At 35.6% G+C, this 25,508-nt stretch overlaps 2 protein-coding genes and 1 long non-coding RNA gene across 3 annotated transcripts in view; all 3 read left to right on the forward strand.

The window, feature by feature from the left end:
- The window catches only part of LOC107552603 (Golgi phosphoprotein 3-like), a 12,644-nt gene extending 3,968 nt beyond the window's left edge, over window positions 1-8,676 (forward strand). Inside the window, exons 2-4 of the mRNA XM_016234525.1 lie at window positions 3,930-4,061; window positions 4,753-4,867; window positions 6,765-8,676. Of these exons, the coding sequence (XP_016090011.1) occupies window positions 3,930-4,061; window positions 4,753-4,867; window positions 6,765-7,189 (672 nt within the window). The 3' untranslated portion in view covers window positions 7,190-8,676. The remainder of the gene's footprint in view (window positions 1-3,929; window positions 4,062-4,752; window positions 4,868-6,764) is intronic.
- Window positions 8,677-13,876: 5,200 nt separating this feature from the next.
- On the forward strand, window positions 13,877-14,491 carry LOC107552604 (uncharacterized). Its single transcript, XR_001604871.1, has 3 exons — window positions 13,877-13,949; window positions 14,185-14,261; window positions 14,403-14,491. It is a non-coding gene; the product is annotated as an uncharacterized lncRNA (long non-coding RNA).
- A 1,426-nt stretch (window positions 14,492-15,917) lies between these two features.
- LOC107552549 (uncharacterized) overlaps window positions 15,918-25,508 on the forward strand; it is a 79,637-nt gene continuing 70,046 nt past the window's right edge. Inside the window, 1 exon segment of the mRNA XM_016234448.1 lies at window positions 15,918-16,130. The gene's annotated coding sequence lies outside the window, so the exon portion shown is untranslated.

Raw genomic sequence — 25,508 nt, forward strand, 5'->3', positions numbered from 1 at the left:
GGGCAGTTCACGTGACCTGTCAGTGGCGGCTCCTGCCAGTCAGTTGAAGATTGAACCCCTACTGCTCATCCCCCTGTCCTTGTCACAGGTCGCCCACATGCACACATTCTTAAGATGCATCCAGATATGCTTAGCATAGTCATAACAAGAAGCATTTTGGAACAAATCCAAAGATTACTTTTTTTGTAGTTTGTTGTGGTGGTTCTCCACGTCTGTCTTATCTGAAACATAGGTCTCGAGACCTCTACTAAGAAGTTTTGGTAACATTTTATTTTAAGGTGTCCTTGTTACACATGTTACATGTACTTACTATTATAATAACAACAACAAATGATGCATAATTACATGCAAGTAACCCTAAGCCAAACCCTAATCCTAACCCCAACCCGATAGTAAGTACATGTAGTTAATTACTATTACTCAGTACTTAAATGTGTAATTACACTGTAACAAGGACACCTTAAAATAAAGTGTAACCGAAGTTTTTATTGTTTTATTTTCCTGATAATGACATCACTCGCTACAGTGTGATGAGGTCATGTGATAACGGTGTAGCCATCCTACTGTGTTTGTTTTCGTGGAATAATGCCTTTCAAGTATACAGTGCGTAATGCACAGTATTCAGTAAGTAGTAAGCTAGTATTCCATTGTGATTATAGCCATTCATTATGAGGGACGTCACCAATATGGAGGATCTGTTTGAAAAATAAAATACATGGTTCATCGATAGGCAATTATTAACTCCCCAAATCAATGTAGAACGCTCATAGATGCCTCAATGTTGAATTAACTAATATGACTGTCTAAAGGAAAAGAGGCCTAATATTAGCCAGTTTGGCTGAGATGCCTGCTGTAATTGTGTTGACTGACCCTTAATTAAGGTTCATATAGGTTCATATTGTCTGGCCTCTGTGGTTACATTTTGGTCAAGCAGGCATTCAACAGTGCAGTGTTACTGAAGACACCTATCTTTATAGCCCATTCATGTCAAATTACTGTCTGCTTTCAGTTATACTCTCAACAACGGCTTTTCAATATCATTCTAAGTGTTTTATTTGGGCTGTATGTGGATTTCTTTGCCCACAGACTTCAAACAGTGGTTCTTTGGTTGTTGTACATGTCAAATATCAGGTTTGACCGTTTCAAGAGACACTATTTGTCAATCAATTTGTAGAATGCTCTGCATTTTAAGTGAAACATTTTTGCTTTTTCTTAGCATATCAAACCTGGAATCGTTCTCCTACAACAGAGATTTGCAAAGGGTTGACTTTTAGATTTATATAGTTTCTTTCCCTGTTGTCATGTTTAGATGTTTATGATCTATTCAGTGTTATACGCTATAGAGTTTGTTCACTAGGTTAGTTTTGCAAGGGTGGTAGATAGATTTTTAACAGCAGTGCACAAGAACATTATTACAGAAGGTCTTTAATCCCTGCCATGTTCAGTTATTGAATATCATGTAGAGCCCTATACAGAGGCCTCACTTAAGATTTGCTTATCTACATGGAAAGCAGCAGAAAGGATAAATGGCTTAACTTAACATGTCCCAGTACTACAGTACTAGCAGATAAACCTGTGTAAAAATTGTAAACAATATTTCGCAATACGTCAAAGCAAGGCAAGGCAAGTTTATTTGTATAGCACATTTCATACACAATGGTAATTCAAAGTGCTTTACATAAAATAAAATAAAAACAATAATCACAACAATAAAACAAGGAATTTAAAAACTTTGAAAATTATTTAAAAAAATGGATTTAAGAGAAGCGCAGAGCAGTAAGCAAAAACATCCGAACGGTAGCGAAGCCGGAAGATAGCCGGTCAAGAAGGACACCATCTGGACACCTTGACAATTTTAACCCTTATTGCATATGTCTAACCACATTAAACCAACAAGAAAAGATGAGGTATCATAAGATGACATTAAGCATTGATCTACTGTGAAGTAAATAAGAGCATCTATTTTGCATGTGGTTTATCTCCTCCAACAGTTCTGACTGTGCCATGTTTAAATACAGCAGCATTTGCCTACTGAGCCATTATCAGTCATGATTGTTTGCCGGCGTGTCGGCTCTTAGTGAGCTCTTATGCTGTTATCAGAGCTCAAGTATCTAGGTTACTCCCGTGACAGAGGACTTGCGTACAGTGTCAACAAGAAAACTATGACAGACTTTTGTGAGCCTGACTGTTGTGTTCTTCAAAGAAGCAATATTTTAATTGTTGAATGCATTCATTTCAGCCTTTGCCATACTTCTTGGCAAAGGAATCTTGGTATCTTGCCAGTCTGTCATTCTAGCAATATCAGTAATCAAAGGATCACATATGGTCGTGATATGTTTAACATCTACCCTACCGTTCAAAAGTTTGGGGCCGGTAATAATTAAAAACATTTTTTGAAAGAAGGCTCTCACAAAGGCTGCATTCATTTGATCAGCAATACAGTAAAAACAGAAACATTGGATAATTAATTAATTTTAATATGCTGATTTGGTGCTCAGTTATTATTAACTATGTTGAAAACAGTTGTGCTGCTTAATATTTTTGTGGAAACAGTGATAAACATCTCCCAGGATTCTTTAATGAATGGTAAGACCAGTATTTATTTGAATATTTATATATATACAGTGGGGCAAAAAAGTATTTAGTCAGCCACCAATTGTGCAAGTTCTCCCACTTAAAAAGATGAGAGAGGCCTGTAATTTTCATCATAGGTATACCTCAACTATGAGAGACAAAATGAGAAAAGAAAATCCAGAAAATCACATTGTAGGATTTTTAAAGAATTAATTGGTAAATTCCTCGGTAAAATAAGTATTTGGTCACCTACAAACAAGCAAGATTTCTGGCTCTCACAGACCTGTAACTTCTTCTTTAAGAGGCTCCTCTGTCCTCCACTCGTTACCTGTATTAATGGCATCTGGTATATATATATATATATATATATATATATAGGTCAATTTCTTTCAGATAAGGTATCAAGTAATCCTTAATGAGTGTAAGGCTATTTTTATTTATTTAATAAACCAAGCACAAAAACTTGATCCTAAACTTGTCCCAGGGCTTTGTGCTTTGATTTGGCAAAGTTAGATATGATTTTTGTTTTACTTTTTTTTTTCTTCCATTCAAAATCCACATGCTTCCTGTATTTGAATGACCTTGACAGTGCAAGATGAACTGCCATGATACAGGTCATTGAGAACACAGAATGATATAACATTGAGCTTCTATCGCTCTGAGTTTTTTTGCATGCGCTCCACTTCACGTGCAGAGCATTGCCTGTGTTGCCAGCGTCTTGAAAGAGGCCTGTTGTTTCCCATTAGTGGCCTCTGGGACAGGAGATTGGACCTCACAAAGCAGGCCTTGTTAATACTGGAGAGATCCATTGCTCACTTCATCCACAGCTGACCATGACACTGCACGAACTAGAGTGTTGGAAGAAATTCACAATTTTAATTGATGAATTCAGTTCAGGCCACACCTCACAAGAAGCTGAAGAATAACAAAAGGTGAAATTTACGGAATTACTGCAATTGTCACACAGAATTGTGTTGTAGTCCAACACAAATTGTGACAAAACTAATTATTATTATTGTTTCGCCTGTTTATGCCTATGTATTTTTTTGTTTGTGCAATACTTTTTTTAAACCTCAACTAGCCATATACATATATATATATATATATATATATATATATATATATATATACATTATAATTACAGATCACTTTTTTGAAGTGGGGTTTGTTTCACATTTGTGCCGACTTAAATTAGAACCTTGTGCGATCCTTTGGTCTTTACACAAAACAACTGGAGTCCATATTAGCAGTGTTTATCATACGTTTTTCTTTTGGTTGGACGTTTTAGTTACTCTGGAGCTCTGAACTTCAGTGGGACATGTATACTGACTTTCTTCATTTTGCTTTTGTGCAAGGGCTACACCTCCTTCTGGAATGACTGCATTTCATCAGGCCTGCGGGGTTGCATGCTCATTGAGCTGGCCTTACGAGGGAGACTGCAGCTGGAGGCCTGTGGCATGAGGAGGAAAAGCCTGCTTGCCCGGAAGGTAAGACAAACTGTTCAGTTCTCTGGAAATGATCATATGATAGTGAGAGGCTTCCTGTTTTGTATCCCTCCCTCAGTTCTACAAGCATTTAAAGGAATAGTTCACGCAAAAATGAAATGTTGTCATCATTTACTCACCCTCGTGTCATTCCAAACCTTCGTTCTTCTGTGGGACATAAAAAAGACTGAATAATGCTGGAGTTCAAACAACAGTGGATCCCATTTACTTTCGTTGTATGGATAAATGTAATGTAAGACCAACATTTGGCTGTATCGATGGTAAAGGTTTCTACAAATACGTAACTGGACTGAACAAATTCAGAAGGTATATTCTTTATGTGCTTGCAAAATTCAGCACTCAGGTGTCAGTACATTTACAATTGCGTAGGTCACTTTCTACCACTAGAGGGAGCTCTTTGCTATTAATTGTGTGTCAGGAGGCCATTTTTTTGCGGTTGGTGTTGGCTGTTGTAAGTGAGAACTTTTATTATTAAACCAAGCTCAGATGTGTCCCTGGAAAATGCATTGCATTTAATATATGAGGTAAAACTCTTTGGTCTTCAGTTGAAGTAGTTTATCTCCTTCACATGATTTTATCCTCTTGAGTTCACTGCCTTGATGTAAGTGGTGCTTTGTGCATTGGGGTGTTTTAATGTGTTCAGTGACTTGTTTCTTGTCGGGTTTTTTTTTAGGTTATATGTAAGTCTGATGCTCCGACGGGGGATGTGCTGTTGGATGAGGCTCTGAAACACATAAAAGACACTCAACCGCCCGAAACCGTGCAGAGCTGGATAGAGTTACTCAGTGGTGAGTTTTGCACAAATCATTTGAGTTTCTCAATCGTTTCAATTATTTATTCTGATTACCTCAATACCTTACTTTAGCTTTAGAGAACAAAATAAACATTTCTCTTTAAACTCATTAATTATTAGGCCTATTTATTATAGTGGTTGTAGACTAGACTAATATTTATTGATTATATTATACTACTGTTCAAAAGTTTTTTTTAATGTTCATGAAAGATGTCACTTGTTCTCACCAAGGCTGCATTTATTAGATCTAAAATACAGTAAAAACAGTCATTTACAATAATTAAAAAATAATTTTAATATATTTTCAGCAGCCGTTGCTCCAGTCTTCAGTGTCACATGATTTTATTATTTTTATTTTATTTTTATTTTTTTATTATCAATGTTAGAAACATTGTGCTGCTTAAAGGGATAGTTCACACAAAAATTCAAATGTCAAAAGTTTTTTTTAATGTTCATGAAAGATGTCACTTGTTCTCACCAAGGCTGCATTTATTAGATCTAAAATACAGTAAAAACAGTCATTTACAATAATTAAAAAATAATTTTAATATATTTTCAGCAGCCGTTGCTCCAGTCTTCAGTGTCACATGATTTTATTATTTTTATTTTATTTTTATTATCAATGTTAGAAACATTGTGCTGCTTAAAGGGATAGTTCACACAAAAATTCAAATTACCCCATCCTAGGTGTATGACTTTCTTCTTTCAAACGAATACAATCGGAGTTATATAAAAAAAATGTCCTGGCTCTTCCAAGCTTTATAATGGCAGTGAATGGGGGTTGAGATTTTGAAGGCCAAAAAAATGCATCCATCCATCCATCCATCCATCATAAAAGTACTTTTTTAATTTAAGTCTAATTGTATTTGTCTGGAAGAAGAAAGTCACATACACCTAGGATAAATCACCTTTTTTGGGTGAACTGTCCCTTTAATATTTTTGTGGGAACCATGATACTTTTTTTCAGGATTCTTTGATAAACAGAATGTTGATATGAACAGCATTTATTTATTTATAATTTTTTGTAACATTATAAAATTCTTTGCTGTCACTTTTGATCAATTCCATGCATCCTTTCTGAGTAAAAGCATTAATTTTATCCAAGAAAAAAATCTTACTGGCCCCAAACTTTTGAATGGTAGTGTAATTAGATGACATGAAATTGTATTGAATTTAATTATTTTAACCATTGCTACCTTCCAAATGTACTGTGCCTGGTGCACATAAAAATGCTGGATCCAGACTCTCTTGGGTCCAGAGTGTGGATTTTGAGAGAGATTTCTGGTACCTACTGTGGCTATGAGCTCATTTGGAAATATCTCAGCATGGTGAGCCAAAGGGTCAAAGGGTGAGATCAAAGCGTCTGAGAGAAGGAGCTGCCGTCCTCATTTAGAAAGTGTATAAAAATGTGCTCAGAATTAGATCAGAGCCATAAATGAATGATGATGGCTAGCAAATGCTCTACCACAGTGTGCTTTGATCCTGAGATGTCTGTGCTTCTCTGCTTCAGCACAGGGGCCGACCAACTGAGTTGGTGGTACTCGCTCAAGGGACTGTTGCATGACTTCTGCATTCAAAATTAATATCAGCAACTTGTGAAAGACTGCAAGCTGCTGAACTCCTGAAGAAAACTTATGAAAACTATTAATAATGTAATAATCCTGTAGGAGCAGCTATCAATAAATGGGACTACACTCAAAAAGTGATTTCTTGAAAACTAGTGATGCATATAGCACTGATTTCTTTTTAAATTGATGGATATTGCTTGATATTGGATATTTATTTGTGCATGAGCATATTATTTTGACTATGAAAGATTAGTTTCATCTCTGTCCTTGTCAAATGAAGTGAATGTAAGTATGTTTGGTGCTAAAAGTGCTTGTCTTTTGCAGGTGAGACATGGAACCCATTGAAGCTTCACTATCAGCTGCGTAACGTCCGAGAGCGCCTGGCTAAGAACCTCGTAGAGAAGGGCGTCCTCACCACCGAGAAACAAAACTTTCTTCTGTTCGACATGACTACACACCCCCTTACCAATAATAATATTAAGCAGCGCCTTATTAAGAAGGTGCAGGAGGCCGTACTGGACAAGTGGGTGAACGACCCTCACCGAATGGACAAGCGTCTTCTGGCCCTTATATTCCTCGCCCATTCCTCTGACGTACTAGAGAATGCGTTCGCCCCACTGCTGGATGACCAGTATGATCTGGCCATGAAGAGAGTACGGCAGCTGCTGGACCTGGAGCCTGAGGGCGAGAGCATGAAGAACAACACCAATGAGCTGCTGTGGGCTGTGGTGGCCGCCTTCACCAAATGAAGCAGGTTCAGTTCTGATGGACATGCGATCAAATGTAAAACGGTTGGACTGGTAAAAATCAGCTTTGAGAATTGGTAGACCTGGAGTCTCAGTTTTCTTTCCTTGTAGATATTCCTTCCTCGCTGATCTCTCTGCAAGATCTATGATTGGTTTTCTTTGTTTTTTTGATAAGGGGACCACTTTATTTTGTCCTCGTTGAATGCAATTGGGTACCTTCCTACCGTGGACTGTTGGAGCGTTTACCATTTGCATCGCCACGCAAAATTGCTTTTTTTTAAAATTATTTTCTTGTCTGGACATCTGTATTGGGTGCCTAACAGATTTTACAATTTGAGAATTAAGCAAGGATATATATTTTTCCCTTTGTTTTGTTAACAGTTTTGTGCATTTAATTAAAACTGATTAATCTGCATATGGTACGACTCAACAGATGCTCAAGAAATAAAGTACACTGCAGTGTATCATCATTTTTTGTTTATTAAATTTGTCTTCATACTAATAATGAAGCCTGAAAAGAAACCAAAAAGGACAAAATCCTGTTAGGGTAACAAATTAGTAGTTTGTGGCAAGTGTTAGTGCTAACAGTGTGTCACATTCACTGCATTCTGATTGCTAGTAAATGCAAATTTAGGGAAGGGAAAAAAAGTTCAGGCTGTTAGAGGACCTGTCCGGTTTTTACTGGATGTATTATGAGCTTTTTATTATTATTATTTTTATATTATTACTACCATTCCCTCCGATTCCCTTTTTCCGTTCTGTCCGTAACACCCCACAACTTCAAACTCTACCTCTTCACACATTTATTGTGGTGATTCCTCATGAGAATTCGGATTGATTTAAATGTACTTTTATGTGCCTGAGATTGGTTACAGGATGCATAGCTCTCAAGGTGCAGTATGTACTGTAGCTCTTTGTGACGTGGCATTAATGGAGCTAGATTCAGAAATTGGTTGTAACTCAGTTCCTCGGAGGCCTCATACCCTTTGTATATGCTACCAGAAACTCAATTTGAGGACCACAAGAGTTTAATTCTAAGAAGTCTGTGCTCCCTGAAAATAAAGGTATGTATGGCATACAGCTTCATTTTCTTTAAATATTTTCCCACCGATATATAAAAGTCCTCAAGGTTATAAGGGAAGTTTTATGGTGGGGTTTTTGAATGTTTTTCATTTCATGTACTCTCACTTCTAAACAAACATGGGATTTAAAAAGAAATCATAACCTTCAAAAATGTGACTTTTATATGTAAGAGCAGATTCCTCCATTTTCTCAAGTCAGTATATTTTTGATAGTATGTTATTATAATGAGCTGATTGGAGGTAGTATGGTAGGATGGATTGGCATTCTGTCACAATCTAGTTTAATCTGTATAGTTTCTTATGTATTCATACTGCATACCATATGAGCATCTCTGTATCAGTCTTAATTTTGCCTGGCATGTAAAAGCTAGCACAAGCATGTCTTAATTTAGTTTTTTAACGCTATGAAGATGTTATGATAACGCTATCATATTTCAATGTTTAGTTACTGTCATTCTGATGATTTTTATTCCTTTTTATAGCAATAATTTAAAAATCAACATGCTTTTGTTTTGCTGTTTGTTTCTTTCAGAATGATGGTAAATGCTTGCTTCACAATAGTTAATTGTATGTAGCGATGGTCTGGGAAATCCACCAATTGTTTGGAAGAGTTGATTTAAGACATGGGGGATTTTTGGAGTGTCTGAAAAGTGTCTCGGAGTGAAAGAAAATTCAAATCACATGTGTAGCTTTAGGACTCAATATAAAGGGACCCCAATGTATATACTTTCTTATTACCATGAAATAAACTACGGTCTTGAAAGTGCCTCAAACATCATCTGTTATTTATTTTGTGAAGAAGCATTACTTTGAATTTTTCACATATGGGAGACAAATTCAGACAAATGTCAAAAATGAACAACTACAAATACTATAAGTTCGATTTTTGTACTAAAACAGTAAGTCTTTTTAGAATGCCATGTAAATTAATTTTGTATGACTAACACATACGTACTACTTTTCAAAAGTTTGGAATTGGTCAAATGTTTTTTGAAAGAAGTCTCATTCTCACCGAGGCTGCATTTATTTGTTGAAAAATACAGTAAACCAAAACAGAAGCATTGTGAAATATTAGTACAATCAGAATCAGAAAGAGCTTTATTGCCAAGTATGTTTGCACATACAAGGAATTTGTTATAGTGTCACAAGCTTCCAGTACACAGAGACAACAACAACACACAGATAATAAAAATAAGATGTGAATAAAATACACATGCATAAATATAAACCACAAAAAAATAATAAATTGTATGTACAGGTGTGCTATAGATAGAATAGGAATAGAATAAAATAAAATAAAGTTGTAGGGATGTACTAGGATTTAGGGTGATAAATAAGTATAAGGTTATTGCACATACTGTACTTTAATTGCACAATGGGAGAACATTAACTGTTCATGAGGTAGATTGCCTGGGGAAAGAAACTGTTCTTGTGCCTGGCTGTCCTGGTATTCGGTGCTCTGTAACGCCGACCAGATGGCAAAAGTTCAAAAAGGAGATGGCTTGGATATGATGGATCCAGAGTGATTTTCTGAGCCCTTTTCCTCACTCTGGATGTATACAGTTCTTGGAGGGTAGGCAGCGGGGCACTCACTGCATCAATTTACATTACTTTCCTATTTAAGTTGCACATTGACCCTTCAGAAATCACTCTAATATGCTGATTTGGTGCAACTAATGTGATGATGCCTCCTTGCTGAATAAAAAATATTAATTTCATAAAAATTAAATAACAAAACAATTGCAGCCCATCTTCATCCAGAATGTTGGACTTGGCCTCGCCGTAGTGTGTGTTTTCCGAAGCACAGAGGTATATACTTCTAAAGTTAAGCATTTGGAGTTTGTCAGTTGATGACCACTGAGTCATTTTAAAATCCCAGACTAGCAAACTTGTACAACCACTAATGAGCATTTCAGCTATGTAAATGAATGTATGTTGGCTTCTAGATTGCTGACTATCCATTTGCATGTATAAGTTATTGCTATAATTCTAGATGAAAAACCCCAGAGCCGAAACACTCATTGAGAATACGTTTGTGTTTACTCTGTTGAGAGAAAACACAGTTGTATTCCAGTTAGTGAACAGATTCTCTTATGTCAGGGTTCTTGTATTTAAACGCTCTTCTTTTTTGGTCATTTTTCATTCAGTCTTCTCCCAAAGCAGTGGATGCTTGTTTACCAACAATATATGTGACCCTGGACCACAAGACCAGTCTTAAGTCGCTGGGGTATATTTGTAGCAATAGCCAAAAATACATTGTATGGGTCAAAATTATTGATTTTTCTTTTATGCCAAAAATCATTAGGATATTAAGTAAAGATCATGTTCCATGAAGATATTTTGTAAATTTCCTACCGTAAATATATCAAAACTAAATTTTTGATCAGTAATATGCATTGCTAAGAACTTCATTTAGACAACTTTAAAGGCGATTTTCTCAATATTTAGATTTTTTTGCACCCTCAGATTCCAGATTTTCAAGTATTTGTCCAAATTTTGTCCTATCCTAACAAACCATACATCAATGGAAAGCTTATTTATTCAGCTTTCAGATGATGTATAAATCTAAAATTCGAAAAATTGACCCTCATGACTGGTTTTGTGGTCCAGGGTCACATATAGTGTTGAGTCTCCGGTCTTTTCTTGTGCTTGGCCTGGTGTGTTGTCTGGTTTCTGCAGACGTTTGGCCATCTGGCCAGCTGTGGTGGAAGGTTGTATTATGTCTGCCTGCGCAATAGCCTCACTGCATTAATATTTCAGCTTAGCTCATCTCTTAACACTGAAAGAAAATGCTCAGCCTAAGGGTCAGAAGTGAGCATAACACCTTCATCCTTCAATATGGTTGAAACATGTTGCTCTGGCATTGTCAATGATGACTCATAGTTATGTAAAATTCTGTCTTTTCCTTAAAGGGAAAGTGTTTGACGTGCATATTCCCGCCGCGAAATGTTGAGGCTTGGAAGCTTGTGATTATGTTGACTTATCCAGCGTCTTTGCTGATTTAAAACACAGTCCACCCTGTTAGCTGACAGGATTCTGTTATACTTGGTGACTTTCTCAGAATATTAACTCGTAACTTCATGAAACTGTGGTCGATATGATTTATAGATTAGCAAGAACTGCTTATTATCAAACGAGCTGCAAATGTGATACTGGCTCCTGTTTGCATCACAGATAAGAATCTAGGCAATGTTGTGAAATATGAGTTGTGAGGATTCGATACACAGTAACCTCTTATTTGCTGTAGCCTACCAACACTGGAAATATTTATGATTTGTTTATCTGTTTTGGCAAAGCTCTTACGCAGACCTTACAGTTATGTGTTCAACTGCTTGACTGCAAAATAAATATCAATGTTAGTTTCATAACTAACAACAGATCAGAATATACTTTTGTAATCCCCTTTATAGAAATTTGATTTCAAAAATCACTGAACATAAATATTCACAATCATTCATGCAATCAATCAATCAATACAGTTTTACCTGTGAAATTTATTAGTGATTATGATTTTTTTAATATCAAGTGACAACATTAGATATAAAATGGCATGTCGCTACAAAGACACTAAACATCTTTATTATTGAGTATTTACAGTCATTCATGCCAAAAATAAATTAAATAATTCCTTAATTTCACCACTGAAACTCAATAGTGATGATTTTGTAAAAAAAAACTAAATTATATATATATATATATATATATATATAACCTCTGAAATGTGATGGTGATGATGATTAGGTTGTGAAAACAATTTCTAAAAGTACAATAGTAAGGAAATAGAAGAATGGCAAACCTTGTGTGCAGTTTCCTTGAAAGCAAGTGACAAAATCCTCAAAGAAAAAAGTTTAGGAAGAAATCTGATCTGAAATTGTGAAATTTTGATCTGATCAATAGACTAAAGATGTTTACCACAAACACCCTGGTAAAACCATACATCCCTATAATCAGATTGATGGTGGCAGCAGCATACTCTGGATTTGACTGAATATTTATGTTCCAGCAGGATGATAAATAGCACACACACACTCACACACAAAAGTATGATGGAATGGTTCAAATAAGCTTATAATTCAGGAATGGTTCGGTCTGTGCTGAGACATTAATCCAATTGAATATTTTTGATATGACCTGAACACTGCTGCAAGCCAACACTTTCTAATTTGGCAGAGATGGAGGGAATCTGAAGAACTGAAATGTGGAAAGTTCATGCAGACATAACTAAGAGTACAGTAGTTGCTACTTGAGGAGTAAATCTACAGCATGAACTCATGGGGGTGATTGCTTTCTTTGTGTTAAATGAATTGTTATTTCAATAAAATCTGGAAGTAAAACAAATTCTAGACATAAAATTAAGGGGAGAGTACTCTCTCAAGGTGCTGTGGGCGATGTCAGTTTTCTCTTGCATTAATGTCTATTCCATTTCTATAATTTTCCTTTCTGATTATGTCTTCCAAAAATGCCAAAATGTCTCTGCTCGACTTGGCATGGCCAGTGGTCAATCTGTGGGTGTTGAGCAGTCTGAAAGTGCAACATTGTCTTCATAGTTAATTTGACTTCCCTTGAAATAATAAATGACCTAAAGGCACACAAGCGCCTCCCAAATCAAAACCACCTGGGCCCAAGAATGCCTGTGTACCTCATTGTTTCTATGGATTCCTGCAGATGAAGAGTACAATACTTAATCTGCAGACAGCAGCCTTCTGAATATTACATTAAAAATCCAAGGTTTTTTTATTTTATAATTCTCCATCTCCAATCAGTTGTAGGCCTATTACATAAAAGTGAATAATGAGGGCGAATAAATAGTAACAAATATTATATGCTGATATAAGACAACTGTGATCAAGTAAAATTAAAGCTAACAAATCAACAGCCCCTGTGTTAATCATAACATTTCTAATCAGCATTTAAATCATAAACAGAGATGTTCACATGCAGTTGTGTTTGAGAGCAAACGAAAATATCACAGCAGTTTTTTGTTCTGAGACATTTTTCATGTTCCTGTTTGATACAAACAGTCATGAAAGTTCCTGCCAGCCCTGAAAAAGAATTCACTTCATACATTTTCTGTGAGGAACATACAGTTCCTCACAAAAGAGTTGCTGCTTTTAACAAGGTATTTTGTTTATTTAAGCTTCAAGGCATGTGATTCTGTTTGTGAGGACACTGAATGAGACTAAAGGCAGGACAAGTCTGGTCCGAAAAGGAGTTGAGAGTCTTAAGTCTTGGTTTTTATGATCTGATTTGCCATGCCTAGACAAAACTCAGCTGGGGATTCCCAGAGGTTATGATTCATACTTTTAGTAATTGTAGATTATAGTGACAGAAATGTACTTACATTTTAGTTTATTTACTTATACAGTGTTGGGGAAAGTTACTTTTAAAAGTAATGCATTACAATATTGCATTACTCCCTAAAAAAGTAACTAATTACGTTACTTAGTTACTTTTTATGGAAAGTAATGCGTTACGTTACTTTCGCGTTACTTTCGCGTTACTTTTTAAATATGAGAAGGGGTTGATTGTTTTTAATATAAGAAGTTCTATTTATAGCAAATGTAAAAGGTTGTGATTGTTTTAGGGGGATCCGATACCTCAGTAAGAACTGCAAAGAGCGATTTGTTCGGATCGGAGACCTGCTGAATCAGGAACAGCTTGATCTAGCGTTACTGCAGGAGGTAAAACAAATACACATGTACATGCACAGATGTTTAAACGCAGCCAAATACATTCTACATGCATAAAATATGGCTATTCGTAATACTTTTAGTGTCACAGTTATTCCACACATCGGGTTTTTAAAAATGATTTATACTCGTTACATTAACTGTTTGAACAATAAGATTCAAATATGTCAGTAGATAGTTTTTTGTACTGTAAAATGGCATGTTTTTTTGGGGCTGTTTGTTATAGGTCTGGTGTGAAAGAGACTTTCTGTTTTTAAAGAAGAAGCTTAGCAGCATCTATCCGTATTCCCATTATTTTAAAAGGTCAGTCATGATCTATAATGCATGAAAATGATACACAACAATGTTTTTACTAGAGGTTCTGTGTCCCTGAAAAGTTTGGGCTTGAATGCACTAACTGATATGAATAAGGACACAGATAAAGATGCATTTTCTTGTCTTCAGTGGATTTATAGGGAGCGGATTGGCCGTGTTTTCCAGACATCAAATCCATGATGCCTTTCTGTACAGATACTCATTAAATGGATATCCATACATGGTGAGTCTGATCAATCGCATGCACTAACATCGTGCTCTGTTACTTAATTATAAAAATAAAGACTGGAAAAACGTTTAATTCAATAATACTATTTAACACACGCCATGTTTGTTTCCTGTACTATATATTTAAGCATGTTTGCAACACAGCACACCCTTGAGCAGTGTTGGGGAAAGTTACTTTTAAAAGTAATGCATTACAATATTGCGTTATTCCATAAAAAGTAACTAATTACATTAGTTACTTTTTATGGAAAGTAATGCGTTACGTTACTTTCGCGTTACTTTCGCGTTACTTTTTAAATATGAGAAGGGGTTGATTGTTTTTAATATAAGAAGTTCTATTTATAGCAAATGTAAAAGCCCTTTCCCACCAAAAAGTGTAATGAATAAACCTCAGGCTGAAGTCAAAGTAAATTCACGTCTGTACAGTAGAACACAAGAAGGTTCAGCACTCTTCAGAAATAAAAAAAACAATGAAGCACAATTGTTAGTTTATCTAAAGTCCTTTTTGCTTATTAGCATGGTTAAACTGGATCATCAAAGGTCAGCAGCAAAGACATTAGTTAATAAAATGGGATTTGATACATTTGTGTTATTTAACATATTTAATTATTGCAGGTTTGCGTCATATTCTGAGTTTGCGTTTCAGTGTTTTAATTCATTTTGATGAATACTAAATCTGTTTTTTTGTGAGTGGGATGAATTAATGCACATTCACATTTAGTCTAGAACTACATCATGTTCACACAGCGCACACAACTCCTCTGTACTTCCGATTTCTCCCAATATGAGGACAGAAGACTTGTCAGTCAATACTTGGGAAAACAAAGTAACTGGCGTTACTTTTTTTGAAAAAGTAACTCAGATATTTTCTTGTAAATTAAAAAGTAATGCGTTACTTTACTAGTTACTTGAAAAAAGTAATCTGATTACGTAACTCGCGTTACTTGTAATGCATTACCCCCAACACTGTATCTAAGTACTTGAATCGAATGAACCGGAGCAATTAATTGGAAAAATAAATCTCCGTAGCTAATTACTGCTGTTATGATAAAACCAAAATATGGTAGATTAACATCACAACAGAATATAGTCAAATATAGGCCTATCAACTGTTCAAAAGGCATTACCTCTTAACATTACACAACGGGCTTTCAGTTTGAATATAAAATTGTCATTCCACTTGGAATAGTTTTAAAGCTTAAAACTGCCAAATATGGCTCTAAAAAGATCAATTTACCACGAGGCATTTAACAACTGCTCTGTGTTTATAGACAGATCCAGCAGCAGCTAATTAAACAGCAGCAGCGGCGGCGGTGTTGCTCCGCCCACTCCCTGCGTCATTCCCCACGGCGAATCGCGTGCATGTGTTAAAACGGAGCCTTTACTGTTACTGCTGCATCTTTTGTGAAAGAGTTGTCAAAGTTGACCAAAAGGGAGGCGATTTTTCGCAATAACACTCAGACGAAAAAAGTTCAGCTGTTCGGTGTGCATGTGGTATTCTTGCCCAGATCACTACATGCGTTTCTGAAAGACTCGACTTGAGAATCGGATTTCATTGATTTGGATTAAAATTTCTCCTGGTCATGGAAATGCAGTCTACTAACACGGTTTAATGCAGTTGTACGGATGGTAAGTTTTAGTTGATGTGGTTTATAGCTTCCCTGAGTTTCCCTTGACTAAATTCCTGTCGCATTTTTGCTTTGTGGCTGGCTGTGCCAAGACATTCATGGACAAATGTTGTCTAACAGACATCTACAGTATGCTGATTTATACATAATGGGTTATTACTACTAAACAGCAGTGTTACTGTATCTATCATTATAATGGAAAAATGTTTCCCTCTAATAAGTTAGGCTATTTACCCTACATTTGTGAAACTGCCTACTTTTAAAAAGAGTCAGTTAACATTCATTTTCAGCTAATTACAGTTAATTTGGCACTAATTTTGAGCTCAGTTGTGCACTCAGTGTTTATTTATGTATTTATTTATTAAATAAATAAAACGAAACACTTGAGAAATATAGTTAAAATGATGTACATTTACATGAGACGACTCATGTAATATTCATAATATTAGAAAAAAATAATTATCCTCTATAGCAGGGATCCTCAAATCTGGCCCACGAGATCCACTTTCCTGCAGAGTTTAGCTCTAACCCTAATCAAACACACATGACCATGCTAATCGATGTCTTCAGGATCATTAGAAAATCACAGGTAGGTGAGTTTGATCAGGGTTGGAGCTAAACTCTGCAGCGCATTGGCCCTCCAGGGCAAGATTTGAGGAACCCTGCTCTATAGAGTGGGTCACCCCCATGGGTGCCGCCTTGTTGATATCACATGACTAGTCATATCATGCAATTGACTACTATTACTAGTAATACTACTAAGAATTGTACATGTTATTTAGCAATAATGCATATGGAAGAGTGCCATTGAAGAGATTAGTCTTATTGCCCTTGAATCCAAAACCTGCAGCCTTGGCATACTGTTAACTTAAAACAGCGAATCGATTTAAAAATTATGAAAAAAATCAAATAAATTGATGCACAATTTTGGCAGCAACTTATGGACATAGTGATATGCCATTCACCTGAAGTGTGAGTGTGCATCATTACCTGTGTTTTAATGCATCTCTGTACATCCATATGTGCATTAGGCTACTGTTTGGCTGACAGTTATGTGCTCCGTCTGAAGCGTTCACTTGTGTGAATAAGTCTCCTCCCTTTGTTTGTGTCTGTTTCTGCTGAGGTGGGAGAATTACACACTGTTGTCAGTCATGGCAGTCAGCGTTTAGACCTCACATTACCATTGTACCATTGTTCTCATACCTCTGGGAAAAGCAAAAATATCCAGTGATCTAATGTACACAATGACCTGTTTCTTATTGTGTACATTAAATGCAACATGCACTTTCAGAGGTACCATATAAGGTAAGAAACAAGACGTAAGCTGACCATGATGGTCAAACTTCGGAATAAGATCCATATTGACTCATATTTTCATGTCATATTCTCAAATTCCCAGTTATGTTTATATGAAAATTGAAAAATATCCAAGCCAGAAGCCTTAACTATTAGTGCCAGTCTGACATTGTAAATTTGGAGGCATTTATTCATCATCCATCTTAAAGGTTATCGGCTATCATGTGATCCTTTTTTATTTGCATAGTTTCAAATTCCTATTACCGTAATTATTTTGTGCCCTGTAAAGTCCACAATGCATTAGAATGCTGCTGACCTGCTTGGTTTCTCCATAGTCACTACATGGTAGCTATAGATCATGAAAAGACCACATTTTTTTCTTCTTAATGCTTCATACATTAAATATCTTATCACGCATGAACCCTCAGCAGCAGCCTAGTGCACTAAAGCAGAGTAGTGGTCCTGGAAAAAGTGAACAGCAGTGTGTATAGTCTAAAAAAAAGACCGTAATGGTGCGTCTCGGAGAGAATGGAGAGACTGGAAGCAGGGGAGTGTCAGTGGGTTGTGGTACAGTTGTTGTTTTTGGGTTAAGCTGCACAGCATCTGGCACATTGCCTAACAGCAATGCATGGCACATCCAGTGGGGAGACCACAGGACTGAACCAACCCACCCCCTCTAGATCAAATTCTCTTCTGGAGGATTACATCTGTACATCTCATGCTGCACTGTTAAACAAAGAGTAAGGAAGGACAGCCCATCTCATAGAAAAGATTGCAGCTTCTGGATGTGATGTAGAGCATTCCAAATATTTGTCTTTGTATGGTTGACAGGTGGTTTACATAAATTTTGCCTGTGTGGTTATCTGTTTAACGAACAATGGTCAAAGTTCAGAGATGAATGGAGACACATTTGAATGGATCTCTGCTTGTATGAAATTTAAATATTTTTTTCTCTTATAAAAATGGATGTGCATAAGAAACTATAGCCGACTATTAACATTTCCAAGGATGCACACAGAGTTTGAACACTTAAAGCAGTGTTGGCATCGCTAAAGTCATTTTTTCTGTATTTTTATGAATTTCTAGTTGAACATCTACTAAACTATACTTTTCCGTAATGGTGCGTCTCGGAGAGAATGGAGAGACTGGAAGCAGGGGAGTGTCAGTGGGTTGTGGTACAGTTGTTGTTTTTGGGTTAAGCTGCACAGCATCTGGCACATTGCCTAACAGCAATGCATGGCACATCCAGTGGGGAGACCACAGGACTGAACCAACCCACCCCCTCTAGATCAAATTCTCTTCTGGAGGATTACATCTGTACATCTCATGCTGCACTGTTAAACAAAGAGTAAGGAAGGACAGCCCATCTCATAGAAAAGATTGCAGCTTCTGGATGTGATGTAGAGCATTCCAAATATTTGTCTTTGTATGGTTGACAGGTGGTTTACATAAATTTTGCCTGTGTGGTTATCTGTTTAACGAACAATGGTCAAAGTTCAGAGATGAATGGAGACACATTTGAATGGATCTCTGCTTGTATGAAATTTAAATATTTTTTTCTCTTATAAAAATGGATGTGCATAAGAAACTATAGCAGACTATTAACATTTCCAAGGATGCACACAGAGTTTGAACACTTAAAGCAGTGTTGGCATCGCTAAAGTCATTTTTTCTGTATTTTTATGAATTTCTAGTTGAACATCTACTAAACTATACTTTTATTTCACCCTTGTGCAAGTGCATGTTGTTCCCTTTTTCTCTCTCTCCCTGTCAGTCTTACAGGAGAACTGTTTCTCATTTTATGTCCTGTTTAATTTTATTTATGTTTAATTGATTAGTTCCCATCAACCAAGCCTGGTAGTGCCACTTTTAGCAAACCTCACTCAGCACATCTGCAGTTGGAACCAAGGTTATTTTCGTAAAAATGAAAACTAAGACTAAAACGATTGATGAAAAAACATTTTCGTAAACTGAAATAAAATAAAAATGTCAAAATAATTGAAAAACTAAACTAACTACAGTTATTGAAAAACTAACTGAAATAAAATAAATAATCGTTTTCATAATCATTACGTTCTCACCCCTTGGCGGAAAAATATACGAGCTGTGTGGAGGTTTAGGGAAATAAATAGCCTATGTAATGGCGCATCACGCACATGGGGTTATCTGACGGAGAGACGCAAAGCAGTTTAAAGCCTGCATGGGTCCTGTTTGGTAAACGTGCACCAGCAGTATTTAACAGAACACCTGACCCATTATCTGACAGCAGCACTAATTTAATTCTGTACCAGATGAGAACCATTTGACATAAAGACCACGAGTCGCGACCCGAACCGCACAACATTCAAACATAAGCCTTTACTGTTAAATGCGATTGCCGTTATTATTGAATTTCATTAGTCCCAGTTTTGCTTGATGCACAGCTGTTCACGGAAAAGTGAGCAAGACACCAGTTACAATATCATGATTATGGTTAAATAAGAAAAGACATATAACCAAATCAGGCTACATTTATTTTCATGCTAAATATCTCAACACACATCATTGGATATGACATTAAGCGCGACTTGTGTAGATTAATTTAGTAAAAAAAAAGCCTTGCCTGCTTTCTTTGGAGTATATTTGTATACTTTTACTATCTAATCAATCTCAGCATGCGTTAATTTTGTGTCGCTATATGTTTGCCTCACGAAGGTTAAATTATGCCTACGTCTTTCTTTGGCCTGCGCTCTGGAAATGATCTGTTAATTCTGCTAAACTTTAATTAAAACTGAAACTAAACTATATAAAAACTAAATAAAAATGCGTTCACAAAATAAAAACTAAACCAAAACTTAGGGATGCACGATATATCGGCCACCATATCGGTATCGGCTCATTTTTTTGTTATCGGTATCGGCCTGATAAGAAAATTTGGCCGATATCTTAAAGCCGATAAATAATGCATTATTTCCTTCAGAGACACTTCAGATGTGCGCTGTTCGTTTGCAGCCTTTTGTGCAATTGTACATTGTAATATTGTGTTTATTTGATGTATATCTGATTTATCTCATATAGAATGCGTTTGGTTAAGTTAAAAGAGCGCTTCAGTTTACCGGTGATCATCTTTAGCTCAGCACACGCAGCTCAAACAGCAGTGCACAACATTAATAACTATGATTGGGAATGTCGTGTATATAACATTCTAATGAGAACATTATTATAATAAAACGTTGGGAATTCTTTGGGTTTAGTTGCCGTGTTTCAGCGCGTTGTTATGGGAAGAGCGCATCCACAACAGGATCACACATTCTGACTATAGCACGCAATAACTGCATCATTTTGTACATATATAAGTTGTAATATTATGTTTATGTGGTATTAATATTAATCTCAGGATGCATTTCCTTGAGTTAAATAAGCTGCCAGCAAAACGCTTCAGTTTACCGTGTTCATTCAGCTCTTCAGCTTTAAGACTTTTTTTATGACTAAATTTGGTAATGGGAGAGTAAAAATATTTTTAAAACGTACACCGTTCAAACTAGGCTGCTTATGTTGAAGTGTTTGGGATGTGGCTTTTAATGATGAGACCTTTTTTGTAATCAGGCTCTCAAAAAGTATATAACAATTTGGATATAGATTTATCGGCCAACATATCGGTTATCGGCTTTCAAAAATAAAGAATAATCGGTTATCGGTATCGGCCAAAATTTTCATATCGGTGCATCCCTACCAAAACTAACAAAAATATGAATGAAACGAATAAAAACTAAACTGAATTTTGTAGCAAATTTGAAAACGATATTAAAATAAAACAAATTCAAAACTATAATAACCTTGGTTGGAACTTAGGAAGCTAGTTGTTTTCTTTGGGTCATCTCAAGTGCATGACCTTGCTTGAGTCTAATGTAATTGTGAATGTTGTTGCAGACTGAACAAATGAGTGGCTGTTTGTGGGTCAAAGATATTAAGACACATAAATTTACAAAAGTGATTATATGTCATAGAAAGCACATTAAATGTAAGTAAAGTGTCTACTTTTAAGGTTTCAAATAAGTTTTTGGAGAATAAAATGTCAAAATTTGGTTGAAATAATGTTACATTGTCATTCAGTAAACACAATATTTATGTAAAAATTCAAACAACGTTTATTCTGATGTGTACATATTAAAATATATAAAAGAATAAGGGAGCATATTACATTTGATTTGTGTTTTAAATTTGTAAAAAATTGTAACTGACAAATGGGCAAAACCTAGGATAGTGGCAAATTTAAAAAATTAAAAATTACAACTAATTAGTATTTGGGGTGAAAGTAATTAGTCTTTTAATATGTCAAATAGATTTTTGTTGTAAATATGCCTGACAAGATTGTTACACTGAATGACATTTTAGTGGGTCTCTTCTGTAAATCAGGGGAAAATGTATGATATTTATTTTTTGCTCAGAAAAACAAAAACAAAACTGCAATTAAATTAAACCGAAATGTTTTAAAAGTTTTGGGGGAAAACAACAACAATTTAAAGCAGTATTACACTTATTGTTTTTATGCTTAACCCCTTTTTTGTCTTTGACCCATGTACAGATATCAGGCAGAGTACTTGTGAGTAAAAGTCCACAATTTAGTTTTGTGTGTATTTGTGTTATACACGTCCATCTTAGTTCACTTCCTATGCACTAATAACCTTAGTCTCATTTGTTATTCAATGTTTATTGTCAAGTTTAAAATTATAATAACCAGGCAAAATCCCAGAACACATAAAATAGTTAGCCATTTTTGCCAGACCGTGTCAGATGGGTTAATGTAAACCTGGCCAGATCTGAAAGGTTTATCTTGACTTATTATGTCACATCTTGTGCACCCACTAATACCTTTGTCTTTTTTTTATGCGGCTTCCCTAACCCCTCTGAAAAGAATGGAGATGACTCCTACTTTGTCTGGTCTAGACTTCATTCAGCTCTTGACTTGTGAAAAGACCATTACAGAGTTTTTACAGACCTAACAGAGCTCGTTTGGTAGTATAAATGTATAGCATTCAAATGCTGTGATGTGTTGTGGTTATTTACACTGTAAATTCTTGGCATTTCAACAATCATGTTGTGTGCTTTCCATGAGTTTTTTTAGGATCTGATTCAGAACTTCAGCGATTCCAGATCACTACCGATCCAAACAAGTGTGCAGAAAGGTCTGAAAGTGATTGTGATTCAGTTTGATTCATTTGGACAGTTCACTACTGCACTGAATCATTTGTAGTGGTTTACCTACAACCCATTGTTAACAACTTAATTCACATCTACTTGTATCGTTTAGTATTACATTAGAGTTTCAAAATATGGGGACACATTGTTTAATTGGGCTGTTTGTACCCCAGTATGAAAGGCTAGAAACGCCCCTGGTTTCCAGTGTTACCTTATGGCAAGTAAGTAGGGCTGCACATTTAATCGAATTTCTAATCGCGATTACAATTATGGATGCCACAGTTACGTAATCGTTCAAAGCGGCAATTAATCGTTCAAAGTCCACTTATGTTATTCTGTGTGCTTAAGATGCGTTTTTTCTTTCTTTCTACATGTTATCTTAAGGGTTTTTCCCATTATTTGAATTTTAGTTTTAGTATAACTGACATTATAATACCATTCATATTTTAACTTTTTTTTATAATTTAAAGAAGAAACCATTCCGATGTTTAGTTGACATTTGAGGCTTAATACTATAGAAAAGCACAAAGTTTTTCAGTTAGAGTGTTTTCAGCTTGTTTATTTTCATATAAAAATACGGCATGCAGCATGCAATACGGCAACATTATTCAATGTAAATTGTAATAATCGTAATTAATAATCGCAATTACAATTTGAAGGGAATAATCGACAATTATGATTTTTGTCATAATCGTGGAGCCCTTACAAGTAAGTGAATTGCCTTTTCTTTTTTTGGGTGTTTGAATGTTTTATCCTAAGTGAAAAACATAAACCTAACTCTACCACTATCCAGTCATATATGTTTTTTGTTTGTTTTTTAGAACTGATCAAAGACTAAAAACAACATTAAAAAAAAAAACTCTTAAAACCAGATGTATTACCAATAAAGGGCCCAAAATTACAATTTGAAGGGAATAATCGACAATTATGATTTTTGTCATAATCGTGGAGCCCTTACAAGTAAGTGAATTGCCTTTTCTTTTTTTGGGTGTTTGAATGTTTTATCCTAAGTGAAAAACATAAACCTAACTCTACCACTATCCAGTCATATATGTTTTTTGTTTGTTTTTTAGAACTGATCAAAGACTAAAAACAACATTTAAAAAAAAAAACTCTTAAAACCAGATGTATTACCAATAAAGGGCCCAGAAATAATCAGATTTAGAGCTTCCATTGAAAATCCTTCCATTCATTACTGCCCTATTTCAGTTCGTATTGGCATCATTGTAAATCACATTGAAAACACCCATTCATTTGTGGATGGCCATCACTATATTGGTCTTTATGGCAAGTATGGGTACTTGATGAATTGTACCCTGTCTAGGGTTTCATTTACATATTAGAGCCCCCTGTAAGTGCATTTCATTGTCCTCAATGAGAACGGAGAGTGCATGAATGAATCTGAATGAGGGGGTCTCACTCCTACAGTGGCTCACCTCTGACATCTGTGCCCACCCCCCACGGCCTTCTCTCACATTCGGCTGGGAAGTGCCCCCTCCTGTTTTAGTTCTTTCACTTCTTTTGCACCGTAAGTGTTTCACAACATTTGAATACTTTAAGTGGCAAGTTTGTTTGTATTAATGCTTAAAGTCAAGCCTTTAAATGCCAAAATCTGTTTAACTTTGTTGGGTGTTTGTTTGGAGAATCCTTCCCTAGAGGTGACCTCACTAAAAACTGACAACCATATGCTCAGCTAGACTACAAATATGGCTCTGTTATGCAGTTTTGGCTTTTTTTTAAGCAACTAAAAATAGTATGTTGGCAAGCAGATAAATATTTCTGTATGTTTAGGTAAAAAAGCAGTTATCCAAGCATTTCAGTAGGATATTATGATTTTGAAGTCAAACTCTTTCCTTGAACGGCTCAGATTTTCTGTAGGTTACTGTAAGCGTACCCTTCTGAATGACTTGACAAGTTTTGAAAACACCCGTCAAGTCTTTCTGGAAAAATCCAAAGATGTTTGTGTTAGTGAGACTGAATTGCTGTTTTGGGCTGTAAACCACAAAGTGCTTGTTGACTCGTGAGATGTGAAGAACATTTCTTACACTGTTTTGTAGCTGAGAGTTAGACAGGCGTTCTCCATGTGTTCGCTGACAGGACTGAATGAGCTGGCAGGTGTGTGGAAGGTTCCAGACTGGATGACTCCAGATACTGCTACTTTATGTTAAAATATGAGTAAAACCAATGAACACAGACAGTAGCACATCACATGGTGCCTGATGCATAACATTATTCTGATGCAGCTGTATTCTATTAGTGTTTTATTAGTCATTACAAAGGCAAATAGTGGGCTACCAGTTAGAGTGGGTTAGTGTTTATTCTTATAACCCCTTACTTGTTTTAATTGATAGTCCTGTTTAGTTTGATTATGAAAGAGGACTTTAATCCAAAAACAATTCAAAGTCATTCTTGATATTTAAAGCAATCATTACCATACTTAACAGAGAATGAATAGGTCTTTTACTGAATTTTTATCTAAATGTTAGTTTTTTTGTTGTTGTTAAATACTGTAAAATATTAAAAAAATCTGTTTTCTATTTTAATATATTTTAAAATGTAATTTATTCCTGTGTTGGCAAAGCTGAATTTTCAGCAGCCTTTACTTCAGTGTCACATGATCCTTGCTTGATCCAGTGTCACAAACCATTCTAATATGCTGATTTGGTGCTGTAATAAGAAATATTATTATTATTATTATTATTATTATTATCAATGTTGAAATCAGTTGTGTAGCTGAATATTTGAATGGAAACCATAATACTTATGTTAAAAATCATATTATTATTATTTTTTTAATGTTAGTATGTGAAATTAAATGTGACCCTGGACCACAAAAAGTTGCACGGGTATATTTGTAGCAATAGCCAACAATACATAGTATGGGTCAAAATTATCGATTTTTCTT

Source organism: Sinocyclocheilus grahami, unplaced genomic scaffold (genome assembly GCF_001515645.1).
Source record: "Sinocyclocheilus grahami isolate Dianchi unplaced genomic scaffold, SAMN03320097.WGS_v1.1 scaffold453.1, whole genome shotgun sequence".
In the NCBI taxonomy this organism is placed as follows: Eukaryota; Metazoa; Chordata; class Actinopteri; order Cypriniformes; family Cyprinidae; genus Sinocyclocheilus; species Sinocyclocheilus grahami.